Source organism: Ostrea edulis, chromosome 2 (assembly GCF_947568905.1).
Source record: "Ostrea edulis chromosome 2, xbOstEdul1.1, whole genome shotgun sequence".
Taxonomy (NCBI): domain Eukaryota; kingdom Metazoa; phylum Mollusca; class Bivalvia; order Ostreida; family Ostreidae; genus Ostrea; species Ostrea edulis.
Window position 1 is genome coordinate 94122580 of NC_079165.1, and position 14981 is coordinate 94137560.

The 14981-nt window shown below is 42.8% G+C and overlaps 3 protein-coding genes across 3 annotated transcripts in view; 2 read left to right on the forward strand and 1 right to left on the reverse strand.

Moving 5' to 3' along the window:
* LOC125680850 (uncharacterized) overlaps window positions 1–5035 on the forward strand; it is a 6148-nt gene extending 1113 nt beyond the window's left edge. The window contains exons 3-8 of the mRNA XM_056155583.1: window positions 1–407; window positions 1555–1751; window positions 1948–2197; window positions 2307–2411; window positions 2497–2657; window positions 4498–5035. The exon at window positions 1–407 is cut by the window's left edge and continues 145 nt beyond it. Coding sequence (XP_056011558.1) covers window positions 1–407; window positions 1555–1751; window positions 1948–2197; window positions 2307–2411; window positions 2497–2657; window positions 4498–4929 — 1552 coding nt within the window. The 3' untranslated portion in view covers window positions 4930–5035. The remainder of the gene's footprint in view (window positions 408–1554; window positions 1752–1947; window positions 2198–2306; window positions 2412–2496; window positions 2658–4497) is intronic.
* Window positions 5036–9599: 4564 nt separating this feature from the next.
* On the forward strand, window positions 9600–10388 carry LOC130051538 (uncharacterized). The gene has a single exon (XM_056153532.1). The coding sequence runs from the start codon at window positions 9600–9602 to the stop codon at window positions 10386–10388; it is 789 nt and encodes a 262-aa protein (XP_056009507.1).
* A 1935-nt stretch (window positions 10389–12323) lies between these two features.
* On the reverse strand, window positions 12324–13727 carry LOC130051539 (uncharacterized protein F54H12.2-like). The gene is made up of 2 exons (XM_056153533.1): window positions 12693–13727; window positions 12324–12563 (listed from the first exon to the last, which is right to left on the reverse strand). The coding sequence occupies exons 1-2, from the start codon at window positions 13725–13727 to the stop codon at window positions 12324–12326; spliced, it is 1275 nt and encodes a 424-aa protein (XP_056009508.1).
* Window positions 13728–14981: the final 1254 nt, after the last annotated feature.

A 14981-nucleotide genomic window follows, 5' to 3' on the forward strand; every position in this document is an offset into this window, starting at 1 on the left:
TTTTAGCAGCTTTGCGAGAGTAGAGTTTGGATTTGGAACGTACCACAATCGAGTTGCTCTTGAGAATGGAATTGATACAATACAATACGATGCTGGAGGTACCGATACTGCATCAGGAATTGAAATAGCTAGAGAATCTGTATTCCGCTACAGATCAAGACCAAGTGCTAGAAAAGTTGGACTAGTTATTACTGACGGGTACTCCAATAGTTTTTATAGAACTGTTCAGGAAGCAACGTATGCTAAAGATGCTGGTATTGTTCTCTTTACGATTGGGATTGGGAATGTAAATGAACAAGAACTAAATGAGATTGCCAGTGATCCGAACTGCACGCACATTTTCTTCATCTCCGAGTTTTCTGAAATTGACAGTTTAGTTTATGAGATCAAGAAGGCTGCATGCAGGGGTAAGAGGTCATTTAGCAATCACGTAAATACACATATGTACGTGTATCCAAGGAATTCCCTATGTAATATGCACGGCGTCACTATTCTGTGCCCTCGTAAATTAGCTATTATTATGTGGCAATGTGTATTCTGAATTTTGCGCTAATTAGAATTGGAAACTTTTAAGTAATGGTTTGTTTTTCATATTGTTTTACGTGTATTTGAGAACTTTTCACTTATTTAGAGACATTTATGACACTCAGGTCCGTATAGCAGTGAATGTTCTCTATCGTACCAACCCCTGTGGTGATATTTGTTTGTAAGATCATATCTGGGGGGAAAAAACCCATGACTTTCACAGTCAATGTCGGGCGCTTGGCAAAGGTACATTCATTACTTAGTTAATTAAATGTCCTAGACTTGAAGCGGCGCCGAGATCAAGAATCGAAACGGGGATCTCATTTGCAAAGTGAGCGTCCTAGCATTAGGAAAAGTAGAAAATGTGTTTGATGTAATGTACAGAGTGCCACAAGCATTACGTAGAGATACACAAAGTCGGAATGGTTTTTAAAAAAAAAATTCTAAATGCCATTATCTTCCTGCTATCTACTCAGTGGCGGATTTATATTCCCCGTTTTTCGCCACAAAAAAAATAATGTGAATAATACTCGAGATTCGGCACCAAATTTATTGAGTATATTGGCTAATACTTGACTGTGACGTGTGAGCCGCTTTTCGGAAATCCTGCACCCGCCACTGCTGCTTAATTAATGCGTAACGTTTATAATCATTATGATTGTGTAGAAATATTCGCTGTAAGTGAGATAATTTGGTACATGAACATTCGAAAAAAAGTTTTGTGAAGGTGAAAGTACTATAATTCCTATTTTATGATTAAAGCTTACCACGTGTATTGGGCAAAATGTATGCAACAATTACTCAATTTAAAAACATATATCGTTGAATGTTCTTCATATTGTACTATAACATGTCCAAAAACAATGATCAGTTAATGAATGTCACAGTATATGTAGAAAACGGCAATGACCTCTCAAGATGGCAACCAATCTTCTTATTCTAGACTATCAAATGATGCAGTTTATATTTGATGTTTGGATTATAGTAGCTGTTTATATATGTATTAGAGTTTTGAATACTATTATGTAGCACCAATATCGATACAATTTCCGCCATCCACTGCCAATTCAACGACAGAAGTTACCGATATATTTGGATCCACCCTTTCACCTTCAATGATTCCACCGAACAACGAGAATAAAAACCATACTATAACCAACTCCCTTCCTGATAAGACAACCGTAGTAGTGGGGACTACAGATGACAATACGACCACTGTTGTGGATGTAAGCATATAGGCGGATCTTTGAAATATTCTTATCAATAACTTATTTGATGCAACAATCAGCAACATGCTGATATTTCTGCTTTATGGCCATACTGACAATGTTCTAAGTCTTGCGACAAGTGTAATGTCTATTATCAAAGACTGTATTATGAGTGGAGGCAGTTTTTTCTGTATACATTCTCATTCTATCACAGCTGAAGGTATTCTGTGGAATCGTCCACGTGTACATGTCTTACGACAACCCTCACCCCAGTCCTGTCCTCTACAGCCAGACGCTGACGGCGACGGACGGACATCCAGTAGTTCTATACCTCAACAAAACCGTGGACGGGCGCCCGCTCTATATGTCCTATGTGGGAACGAAACTACCACCAGAAGCGGCTGGTTTGAAAAACTGTAGCGATGCAAAATATGTGACCACCTTTTTCAAAACAAATAAAACAGGTAGAGTTTAATTGTTATATTTCAATTTGTAGAGATGTTTGATGTTCTAATATTTTAAAAATTTTATGCTCCAATTACATTTTCAACGTAATAAAAATCTTTCATTTAGATGTTGAAATTATTTGTCGACAAAATGGCGTGGATCGTGAATGCACGAAAGTGGATATTACTTCTAATGAAAAATTTAAGGAATATTTGTGCAGTTCCACAGGAGGTAAAGTATCAAGAATTCGAATCATACGTACTCTGTTAGAAATAAAGATTTGTGTGCATATGGATGATACCCTTTTGTTTTTAAGACGTTAATCAACTACCACTTGCAAATCCTTGCACGGCGACCGCCATACAAAACAACGAAATGTACCACCCCCACCCGTATGACAACACAAAGTTCATCAGATGTGACTATCAACAGAAGATGTACATCACACAGTGTCCAAATGGAGAAAGATATCACCAGGTTGTATTTCATAATTTCACGACGGAATTTTATGTATACATGTCGTTCTAATAATTCCTCCATGCGTTCGTTGGTTCGTTACATTCTTAGTCGATTTTTAACGAAATTCTACTACATTGCATTAAGTTCTGAGGTCCTACTAATTCTCAAGACAACATTTAAATGCTAATACGCTCAGAACAAATGTTTCTAATATGCAAGTAGTGCCAATTTATATGTATCCAGTTCTAGCCACACTTGCGTGGATGCTGATCTTAAACGAAAATAGGATTAAGTTTTTGTTTGTATATTGTTTTATGTCCCATTCAATAATTTGTCACTCATTTAGAGATGTTACCAGCTTTAGGCAAAGAGCCACAAATATTGATCATCCATGACGCTCAAGGTCGTACCAGTGGGGGGTCTTTATCGTGTCAACGCCTACCGTGATACGGGACTTCTGTATTAAAGGCCACATGCGAACGATCCATGACTTTCATCTATAATGCCGGGCGGCTAGCGAAGGAACAGCCAATGTCCTAGGTTTGCAGCGTCGCTAGCCACGGTTACTGAGCCCGGTAGTGCCCACTCTATCTCAAACCGTGGCTGCATGATCAGCGAAAATCTCGATTGTCATGAATATTTATGAAATGACACAATAATGTTTTTGGACCAATCACAGAACTTAACAATAACGGATTTCCGATATTTTGATGGCTGCGCCCACAACTAAAACGTGCAGTATTTTGTTTTACAAGTAATAATGGGGGGAAAGGCAAAACATTCCTGTTTACAGAAGCAAGTAAAGTTTATAAGTATTTATTACAAGAAATTCGCATTAACAGCAGTGCTTACACTTGTACAATCTGTGTTAATAAACTTAATGTAATCACAAACTTGATGAGGAAATTCGGGGTAAAATGGATGTGTTGAAATCTGAAAGACTATAGTTGGGACAATTATCTTTTAAAGAGAGCCGTGTGGTTACACATATTATATGGTAAATTTATTACACCGGTGAAGTCAACTAAGAAGCGTCCATTACAATTTACAACAGCTAAAAGGTGTCCAGTTTGTTTTCAATCTGCAATCCTCGGATTATTCCGCTACGAGCATGCAATGGCATCCGAATGATTTTCTTTCCACCAAAAAAAAAAAAAAAATCATCGAAGTTCACCAATTGATTGACTAATGAACATAAATATTCATGAAGTCGAGGATTTTTTTAATCATACAGCCACGGCATTTGACGTAGTGTAAACGGAGACAATAGGCGTGGCTTGCGACGATGTAGGTTTGACGCAATCAAGAACTGAACCTGTGACTACCCGGTTGCAAAGCGAGCGTTCTCGCCACTGGACTACCACGACGGCTGGTAATTGTAATAGGTCACTGGAGCGGGACAGGGGTCTTTGTCCGTAAGATCTTTATCCAGTTACATGTTCCTTGCATAACAAAAGGTGAGAAAGCAACAACAAAAATTGAAAAATACAAATAAAAACTCGTAAAAGCAAGGTCACTACAGAAAATTGCAAATTTCTCCCCTTAATATACACGATTGAAACAATCTTATTTTGTTAAACTTGGAGGAATGCTATATTATACCTTGCGTTATGGTCTAAGTGGTTTCTGCTGGTTTCGAATATAATACACTGTACATCAGGTGACAACAGGAAACTTCAGACCTTCCTATTTATGATTGTTTAATCACGTTTATTTATGTTTCATCTATATCATGTATTCTGAAGACTTGTTGCTATAGGGTGCTTTCCAAGAATTTCCAGTATTGCGACTAATTGTGTATTTTCATATTTCAGACATCTTACTAGGATAAAAGCGATAATCTTAAAATATTTTGTAGGGTTCCCATTCTTGTGGATCTACCACTGTTACTATATCTGGAGACAAAACACCTCTTGATCCCGACCTGTCAAATCCTTGTACTGCTCAAGCACTAATGAATCACCAGTTCTTCTTCACTTATACGAGAGATAACACCAAGTTCATTCATTGTGACGTCTGGGGTCATGCATGGCTAATGCAATGTCCTTCAAATTTAGTTTGGAACCAGCAGGGTCAGACATGTATTGAAAACACGCATACTTCTTCTAACCCGTGTACCCAGGACCAGGTGGACAAAGGCATCACGATGTTTCCCCACCAAGATCCCCACAAGTACATCCACTGCGACAACGCCCTGAACCCTTGGGTGCAGTCCTGTAACAGTGGAACTGTGTTTGATTTCGCGTCACAGAATTGTGTGTGGGATACCAGTGCATCCATTGTTGGTTGATCGACAACTCGTGTTATTTTCAGTGGTTTTTGATACGAGCGATCATCAATATACTGCCTATGAAATTATACTATATGTACCTATTAAAATTAATACTGGATATTAATACAGTTTTTCTCGTTTGAACCCATAATTACACAATCATACAATCCATGATATAAGAGAATGAAAATAAAGGTAGAATACGTGCATTGATATTTAATACTTATAATATAACATATAATATAAGTAGTATAACGCGTCCCGATAGGGAGTTCAACTGAGTGCACTTTTTATGCAAATGAGGTCAAGCAAGAGCGTTTTTGATTGGTCAACCGGTGTCGGGGTCAACGGAGTGCACTAGGACGGGGTCAACCCCAGCAGGGGTTGTAGAGCGGGTGAATAGGCTGGCCTATGGTCCTAATTTTAGCATGCGGTACTTTCGCTTTGAGTTCCTGGAAAAGCTATTTTTCTGAAAATCGGTATAAAATCCAGTGAAATCCTGTGTATTAAATCTAAAAGAATAACAGTGTATTAAATCTAAAAGAATAACACAAGGTTTTAAGTTGACATGTTTATTAAAGAACAATGGTACAAGCATAGAACAATGCAAAACAATTCAATAAGCATAAAAACAGTTCAATAAGCATAACAGTTCAAGCACAGTCCATTACTTTCTGCTGAGTTTCTTCTTCTTTTTTGGCCGTTCTTCAGTAGGTGCGGGCGGATTCCACATCTCTAACGGTGTGTATTCTCTCTTCACAGGGGGTTTTGAGCCAGGTACGGGTCCAATCATCGCATCTATCTCCGCTTGTTCTTCTGGACACTCACTAATCCAGTGTCCTATTTTTCCGCATTTGAAGCAAGGATCCTTTTGTTTGGTTTTCTTGCTGGTCTGTTGAGAATCTGCCGACCACGATTTCTTACTGGTCTGCGGATAATCTGTTTTCTGTGGGCAATCCGGCGACCAATGTCCTGTTTCTCCACACGTGTAGCACGGGTTAGCAGTGTAATCTGGAGTGTATTCCTTCCTAGGTTTTTTAGAAGTCAGGTCTTCCAGCTTCTTCAGTAGGATTGTGGTATGATTTCCAATCTCATTACTCAGCACATTAATGCGGTTAACGATCCCGTCTAGTGTCGTGGTAATGATGGCGAAATCGGTCCTGCTCATGGGGGAATCTTCTCCGCCGAAGGGGGGTTTATCGTATAAGCCCATCTCCAGTCCCGTAGCGTCCTGTGAATCGGGAAAATAGAAGCCTAATCCCGGGTCTGTCGGATTCTGGCTAGGGAGGTAATCCGAGGTCTGGGCCATCTTCACTTGTCGAGCAACGTGGTCTGAAGGCGTGAGATTGAAGCTCGTGGTCTGGTTCGAGGTCTGGGCCATCTTCTTCTCTTCTCTTCTTCTTTGAGCAACGTAGTCTGGAGACGTGAGCAAGAAGTTCGAGGTCTTCCCCAGTTCAGTCTTCTGATCGTCACTCTTAGCTTTCTTCAGTTCAATGTAGTCTTTCTGTGGCCCCATCTCCTTCTGTACCAGCTGATCTATTTTCTTCTGAGCTTTGTCCACAAATTCTAGTTGTTTCTGAGCCATGTCTTCTGGAAGGTGATTGAAGATCGAATGAGGACTGACACTGGAGCTCCGCTTTTATAGCCAGCAAAATGTCTAGACTATTCTGTCTCGTGAGGGGCACGTGGGGAGCACGTGGTTGCATCATCTTTTTCTGGAAAAACCGGTTTCAGCTAGAACATCGCGCGACCAGCGCGTGCTAGTGCACTAATTGAACTTGAAAAGCCGGTTTCTCGCGACCAGCGCGTGCTAGTGCCCATTGGTACACATTGACTTTAGTGGAATGGAACTTATATTGGTGTTTAAAGTAGCCCTAAAAAGGGCTGTGCATGAAGTTTTTATTTTTAAAAATGGCCGGCTTCATACGCAGGTTCTTCTATATACACGTGTAAGTCATGATCTTCGGATATAATGTGTTGTACTAATTGTCGAGCTCTTCTCCCGGGGAAACGTATCTCTTCGACGGTTTCCCACATCCAGTGTGCATCCCAAAACAATACCCATACACTTCTCCGGTAACGTGGTTTCTCCAGTCGAATAAATCCCGATACTTTTTGAGTGCCGTTCAATAACGTGTAAAACTGGTAAATCATGTACTGTATGAGGGGGAAATTTTTCAGGTACATGTCACTTAAACGCAGGTAAATATCCTCCACTGTTTCATGTGACCGCAATACATAGTCAAAACACCAATTTTTAGATCGGCCCCAGCGTAATCGATGGCGACATCTCTGTACTAAATTGGCCCAGATCTCCATCTCGTCTACATAATCTTCTACTATGGTTAAATTTTCCACTGGTTGTATTCCCTGGCCGCGGCGTCTCGCTCTTAAAATTCTCCGTGTATCCATGACTGAAGGTCAGACAAGAATGACTGTAGAAAAACCAGCTGACGTACAGGTGCTTGATCACGTGGTGCAGGTGTTTGATCACGTGATGCATAACCTTTACCTATAAATACAGGTGTTTTCTGAACGTTCGTTATTTACTATGGGGGGCAGTGCTACTACGAGAATAAATGGATATAGTTATGTACTACAATGTATGAACGTGGCCTTACATAATCCTCACATTCAAAATGCTCGTCAATTTGTACAACAGATGTCACCGGAGGTCAGAAATGTACATAGTTTTCAACGGATTGCTGATTCATTAGCGGAGAATACCAATACGGGACGTTTACTCATGATTTATTTGTATGCTGAGGAATTGAAACAGAATCTTCCAGACCAGATGAGTGACATTGATCGGATCTTACGCGATTGTCTACAAAAAGGATTCGTGGAACTGATTCGTATGAAAGGAATGGCTGCCCTGTTATAAAACAAGAACGTTTTAGAATTTTTTCATTTTGATCATCATGGCTGAATTGACCAACAACGTTCTTACCGCTGTATTACAGCATTTCGAGGACTACAAAGAATCGGTGAACAACGCTCGTAGCGCTGCATTACGGTGTATCAAGGACTGGAAAGAAAAACAGCCGTTGAGATATAAATTCGCCATGAAGTTGTTGATCTTTTGGGAATTTCCTATGACCTTATATGAATATTCCAGCGTTTGCAAGCATATAGCCGACAACCTGAACAGAGAGTCTGGATTGATCATGATTTATAACATGGACCAAGAATTTAGACGACGGGAACCTGAGAAGACTGGGGCGATTGTAGCGATTACCGATCACTGGCTGGAAAAGGTGTATAAAAAAACCTAACCGTTTTCTTTTCCTTTATTCCTGGAGGATGGCTAGCAGTGACAACATCGCAGAAAAAGCGCATAACCATGCATTAGAATGGGTGGAGAAAATGCAAGACGATACGGTGTTTCAAGCTGTTAAAAATTATCTGATAGCGGGGGTGTTTCCAATGACTCTGGACGAATATACAGATCTACGGAACCATGTGTACATCAATCTCTATAACGATGCGGGGTTGATGTTAATTTATGTCGCGGGGGAGGAATTCAAGAAACGCATGCCTGAAAAAACCGCCGAGATTGAAAGTATCACCAAGGACTGGCTTCGAGAAGTATACATAAAGTGTGAAGAACTTAATTCATTTCATTTATTCCCGGAGGATGGCCAGCAGTGACCACATCACAGAGAAAGCGATAGTTTATGTATTGGATTATCTCACAGGCATTCATTCTGGGCAGATTGAATTTGTGTTACACTATATGCGAGAAGAATTATTTCCCATCAGCTTAAAGGACTATCCATGTCTCTGTCAGTATTTGATCGAGAACCGGATCACCCCGCAAGCCTTAGTACTGATTCATTTAATGGGCCAGGAATTGAAACGAATTCGACCCACAGACAGAGCAGAAATCGAGAAAATCAGACTACGATGTCTTCGAGAGATGTACGTCAAGTTAAACGTGTGACTTTTAATCTGGATCAAAATGAAGTGCATCTGTTACCCGAAGAAGACCGGACAAGTATCTGGATGACTGTAGCCGCTGATCGCTATCGATTTCAACGCAGGATTCGAGAAATGGAAAAAATGTTGGAACCTATTTTAAAAAGACATGTGAATTGGTGTTGTGTGTGGGAGTTATGTATTTGAAATATGTGACATGAATAAAATTGTTTACACGAAAGCTGTGTTTGGTTGAGTCTCTCAGAGAAGGGTTTATTTGTTGAGGAATCCAGAAAATCCTAAAGGTAGAGTGAAAATCGAATCAAATAAGGTGTTTTCTATCGAATAGACCTTATGAGATGTTTTTAGGGATGTACATGGTCGAGAAATAAATTTTTAAAGAGGGGGTGAAGAAACATTGAACCTCGACTCGACCTCTTTAACCTCTGTTTCTTTGAAAACTATGCGACGTAGCAAAATAAAAATAAGTTTAACGCATTCGCCGTCTCAGAATCTATCAGATTAAATCTACCTTGCACAGATATCGAATGTCTAGAAAAAGACAATGAGAAAAAACTCTCTACTCGAAAGCACAAATCCGCCATTTTGACGGCCACCATCTTGGCTTCGTCTCCGAAGCGAGGGATGTTTTCGAGGAGGTCCGCGCTTTCCCGATATATACCGGCGCACTCGCCAGTTTGCTTCACTGGTGATCCAGCACAGTTATAGAAGATTTTTGAAGGATTTTAAAGAAGAAAGAAGAAAGAAGAATGGCTACAAGAAGAGACCCGCTCTACAATTTTCAGACCTTGCCTGGATTCCGGTACCGGCTGGTAGTGGTGGCTGAGGAACGGGTAGGGGAGAATTGGGTCGTGCGTTCTGAGAACGACCTGAGCACCTTCTCCCCTTTCGACCAGAGTGGGGTCCGTGAGATCATCTGCCGGGTGCGGGCCGAGTATGAAGGGAGGGCACCCCGCCGCCGCACCGCCCGGATCTCCACGGCCACGAGACCGCGCCGACGGGCCCCACAGCCACCCTCACCACCACCACCTTACTCCCCGGCGACGCCTACAACACCACCACCAGCGATCCCATCGGCACCAGTGGAATACAGCCCGGTGCCGATGAGCGACTCACCAGCGTCACCGGTGGAGTATTCACCGCGGTCACCGTCCCCCGCACCACCTCCCAGTCCAGCCCAGAGTCCGTCGCTGCTGGTGGCAGCCACGTCATCACCACCGAGACCGGCAGCCCCTGCAAGACCCCCACCACCTACCATCCGGTTTGCAGGGAGGACTCCGCCACCGAGACCAACCCACGCACCGGTGGCAACTCATCCCCCGAGGAACCACCCTATGACTGTCCCTGGCTGGGCAGATAGGGCGGTTCCCATTTGGTTTAAGTGCCCTGTCTGCTGGCAAGACAGGGTACACTCTGGTATCACGTGCAGGGGATGTGGGCAGCGCCCAGCTTGCTGCTCGTGCGTGGAAGAGTTACAGGAGCGGCGACACACCCGGGGACGGTGCCCGTTATGCCGGTTAACCGGAACCAGGGAATGAAAGTCGGTCCTTAGGACCAAACGGCCCTTTTCAGGGCCACCAACTTTTTTGAAAAGACACTTTTTATGGCAAAAATCAAGAAACACACAAGTTTGTTTTAAAAAAGTTTTTATTAACACAAGTAATAGCTAGAATAAAGCTATAATAAAGTTACATTTTCTTGACAATGTAAACATGTTTATGATACTGATAAGCAAAGTCACAAATCCATCGTCTATAATGAGTCCAATTGCCTCCGGCTAATCCATGAGGTTTCACCGTTAAACATTGTTGTACAATAGCATCCACCCAGGGTAGAGATAATACATCTCCTCGTAGATCCGTCACCGACATGCTGGTTGACAGGTCTCACAGGTACACGTTGACCAGGGTTCTTGACTGTAAGGACAATGTTGAAACACCCGGGGATCAAACTTTCTCTGAGTCCAGCGCTCTCTAAACTCCTGACAGATCTCACAGGTACAGTCCTTATGCGCTATTTCTTCTTCAGGGGTGATGGTACAATGCTGCGGACACTTACACTCTAGCCAGGGTTCTCTAGTGTGACCACAACATTTATAGACAAAGGGATAAAACGTCAGCTCTGCCAATCTCTCTATCCACTTCTGTTTGGCCAGGATGTTTTCTTTTTTATAATGAAAACAGCCACAAGTGCTCCAAGGTCCTCGGCAATACCCACACACTAGTACATCTTTCTCATCATCCGCGTACCGTTCAAACGACATGATTGAGAAAAAATGGTAACAAGTGACCTATTTATATAGTGTTTTTTGATGAGTCATCAACATGACGTCAACCATCTGAGGTAGGGGATGTTTTCGAGGACGTCCGCGCTCTCGCCTTTTTAAACGAGCGCAACGTCAAAAATCGGGCATTCCGGTTTTTTAAAGGAACCAGAACCATGAGTCGCAGAGTAGGACCAGACCCTACGGTGAATGATTATTGTATCAAATGGGAGGAGGATTGGGAGCAAGAGATTGCCCCGCCGGCCTCACGGGAGGCTCTTCCCCCACCGCCCATGAGCCAGGATCTGCCCCCGCCAGAGGAAAACTGGGACGCAGAGTTAGAAGTGGTACAGCGGCCTCCGGGGAGATTGTTTTTTAAACACGGCTGGTTGCCCGTTTTTGTGTTTGACCACGAGCAACCCCCGGAGGAGCAGAAAAAGAAGAGAAGAAAGAAGAAGAAGAACAGACAGTGAGGGGGACCGAGAAGAAAAGAAGAGAAGGAGAAGAGAAGAAGAGAAGGAGAAGAGAGAAGAAGAAGAAGAGAAAAGACCAAGAACAGAGAGAGAGAAAGAAAACAGCCCTTTTCAGGGCTACCCATTCTTTTTGAAAAGACATGGTTGATTACAATGACAAGAAAAATTTTTTTTTTTTTTTTTTTCCAACGTTTTATTAAACTCCAACTATGAACAATAACAATAACATAGTTTACAATACATTCAGTCTTTGACATTGACAAGTTTGTCCTTGATGGGTTCTCGGTTTACGGAAGGTCTCTTTAAACCAATCCGCCACAAAACGATCGCGTTGTAAGGCCGTGCCTTTCCAGGGAAGTAACCATTCTCGTACGGTGCTTCTATGGCGATGGCGTTGATGTAAAAAATACACACAGTATTGTCCACAGACATCCGTATTCAAATCTTGATAACAATGGGTGTTATGAATCCAAGTCTCTCCGTGGCGTTGAATAAAGTCTTGGATGTCTTTATGGCTGGGGGGTAATCCGTAAGAATCAAAATATTCGACGGTAGGGCTACTCAAATACAAACAGACCCAATGCGCTCCAGGGCGATCGTGAGGGTCTGTATTCACCACGATGGCTTTGTGATGAGGTAACAGCTCAGGTATGACATCTCGAGGATACACACCTGCAAACGCCGGTCCTAAATCTCGTTGTAAAACATCTCTCAATTGCTGAGTATCCATCTCTCTCTTAGTAATCGATGCTGACTTCTCGTTGTTTGTTGATTTCTAACAGATTGTCGAACACGGCATACACCACACAGTTTAAGGTCCTGGCTACGTTGGCGGCAAATTGCACTTCCACTCTCAAGTTCCCCGTCTGTATGAGATGAAATTTATCCGTCTGGGCTTCTTGATCTTTCGTGAAATCCACACACCAGAGGGTGTAACCGTTTTTATACTCTTCCAGGGTAATGTCCGGAGCCCAGTCCTGGCCTAATTTTCCCAAGCCTTTGTACAGACTCAAATACGATCTCAGGTACTGATCGTCGGTGAAATTAGGTTCCAAAGGGCGGGTTTCCATCATTTCTCCATTGATACTGATTTCTAATTTCTTGACTCTCTCATTTTGGAAATGAAAGGGGTTTCGGGTATTATCCCCATTAAAAGCCGCATTGTCCACAAAGCCCAACACGATCAGTTTAGGCATCTGTCCTTGAAACAGATGATCGGTGATTTTAGATTGGGTGCCACTAGGAATGGTGAAGGTTTTCACTTCCACTCGTCTCAATGGATATTTCGCCGTTTGAGTACTCAGTTGCTGATTGATGAGATTAATGATACTCGGCACAGGTTTGACTTTCCTCACCCACAAGATCATACTTTGAATGGCCACTTTCCCACTACTCCCGGCAGCGGTCATCATGTAGAACTGGGGTCGAGCGCGATTGAATCGGAGACGGACATCCAAGCCATTAGGGAGACATTTCTCTTGCTCAAACAAATCCAGATGTAATCGATCCATCAACACGATCTCCTTACTGTCTGTAATCTTCTCGTGACGTTTTCTCAACCCTACATTCTTGGAATCATCCGGATACTCGGGAGTCGGAATGACGGCCGCGATGCTGATTTTGTTAGACACTACTGGAAATTCCACAGGAGTTTGAGCCAGAGCTTCTAATTTGACCTCATCCATATGTCCTGCCGTATCTTTTTCCCACAAGCTACAGGCTCTCATCTGGGTTTCCAGAGTCTTGGGTGCATAAGACAACAATTTCTCCAGATACGCTTTGTAGGGATAAGTATCCGTCCCCGGGGTAATGACTTTTCCATTGAGACTGACATCGATTTCACTGAACAAGGAATGGAGAATGTTATTCACGGGGGTGGAGGTCGAATGGCCTCCTGCGAGATTCGTTCCATTGGCTTTCGTGAATTTACAGACCATCTGGAGATAAGTTTGGGATAAATCCAGATATTCATCTCCTTGTCCTTTGATTTCAAATTCAATCGGAGCCGTATCCGAGTTGAGGGTACTGGAAATGGGGTAATATTCCATCCATTTCGAATCTTCTAAAGTGACGTTGGTCGGGGGCACTTTAAACAGTTCTAAACTGCTGGTGCCACAAGCGCAAGATTCTCGGTGCATCATATTGGAACGATGTGTTACTCAGCGTGAACTGGGATCAAATGTGTTCTGGTCTCCTTCTCACTCCCTTTTTATAGGGTTCTCAGTCGAAAATATCTAGAGAGCGTTTTGGCTTACCCCTTTTCACTAGCTTCCTACCTCCCTTCCTAGATCGCTTCCTAGGTTGCTTCCTAGGTCTCTTATGAGGCCCTCCCCGAGCTAAGATACGTTGTTTTCTTTTAACAAATCCTTTTCCTTCCTGTATTCCCACCTGTTTTCCCAACTGTTTTCTTTTGAGGGTCGTGGTTCCAGGCTTCCTGAGTATTCCTGTGCGTGCTTTTCTTCCTCGTTTGGATGGGGCTTTTCGAGATCTTCGCCTACGGGCATACCCTGCTGTCTCTTTCAGGGCTTGGGCACCGTGTGTCTTGAGAGCGTCTTTGAGTGATCGTTTATTATCTAACACATCCATCCCTGTTTTAGCAGCAGCCTTTAAGGCACTTTTAGCCCCCGATTTGAGTAAATCGGTGAAAAATCCTTTTCCCTTCTGCTTTTCAGATTCTGGATCATATTCTTCTGTTGGATGGCTTCTACGTCGTCTCCTCTGATAAGAGCGATAAGGGCGGTCGTAATCATAATATCTCTCTTGATAGACAGGACGTTGTTGTTGTTGTTGCTGTTGTGCGGGGGCTCCACCTAATAATCCGCTGATCAGGGGACCCGCCACTTTGCTGGCTATTCCCAGCAGGGCTCCAAGCCCGTGACCCTGCTGCCGTATTAAACCTTTATGGTAGTGCATCTTGATGTAAATGAACTTCGTTAGGGGTTACACCCGCTTTTTATACTTTTTACGCCGTCTCTTTCTCTTCTTTCCTTGGCCCGCTTGACCCACAATGGCATTGGCAATCCACGGAATGAGAAACCAGATTCCGTGTCCTTTCTGGCGTCTGACTCCTCGATGGTACTTCATCTTTCAATACACTTTGCGGAAATGAAGTTTGACTAAGGAGCGCCCATTTAAAAAACCCATAGGACGCCCTAAAGAATTCATGATGTGTACCTCAATGGTATCGAAATATTTCTTACTCAGTTTCAAATATTCGGCTCGAATCGGTTCCCAACGGGCTTGTTGTCGATCGTCGTATTGACCCGTACAGGGGACGACTCTCAATAATTTCAATTTGTTGGTGCCCACCACTTGAGGATCCACAATGTCACAATACACATACATGGCTTTCAGATTGTCGTAGACATCCATGGTCGTGTTCCCCAAGTAATTCA

Bases quoted from the DNA above. Each gene is read 5' to 3' on its own strand.
- LOC130051538 (XM_056153532.1), top strand. From the start codon at position 9,600: ATGGCTACAAGAAGAGACCCGCTCTACAATTTTCAGACCTTGCCTGGA.
- LOC130051539 (XM_056153533.1), bottom strand. From the start codon at position 13,727: ATGATGCACCGAGAATCTTGCGCTTGTGGCACCAGCAGTTTAGAACTG. The intron at 12,564-12,692 runs GTCAAGAAATTA...AAATTAGGCCAG, and splicing joins TTCATTTCCAAAATGAGAGA to GACTGGGCTCCGGACATTAC.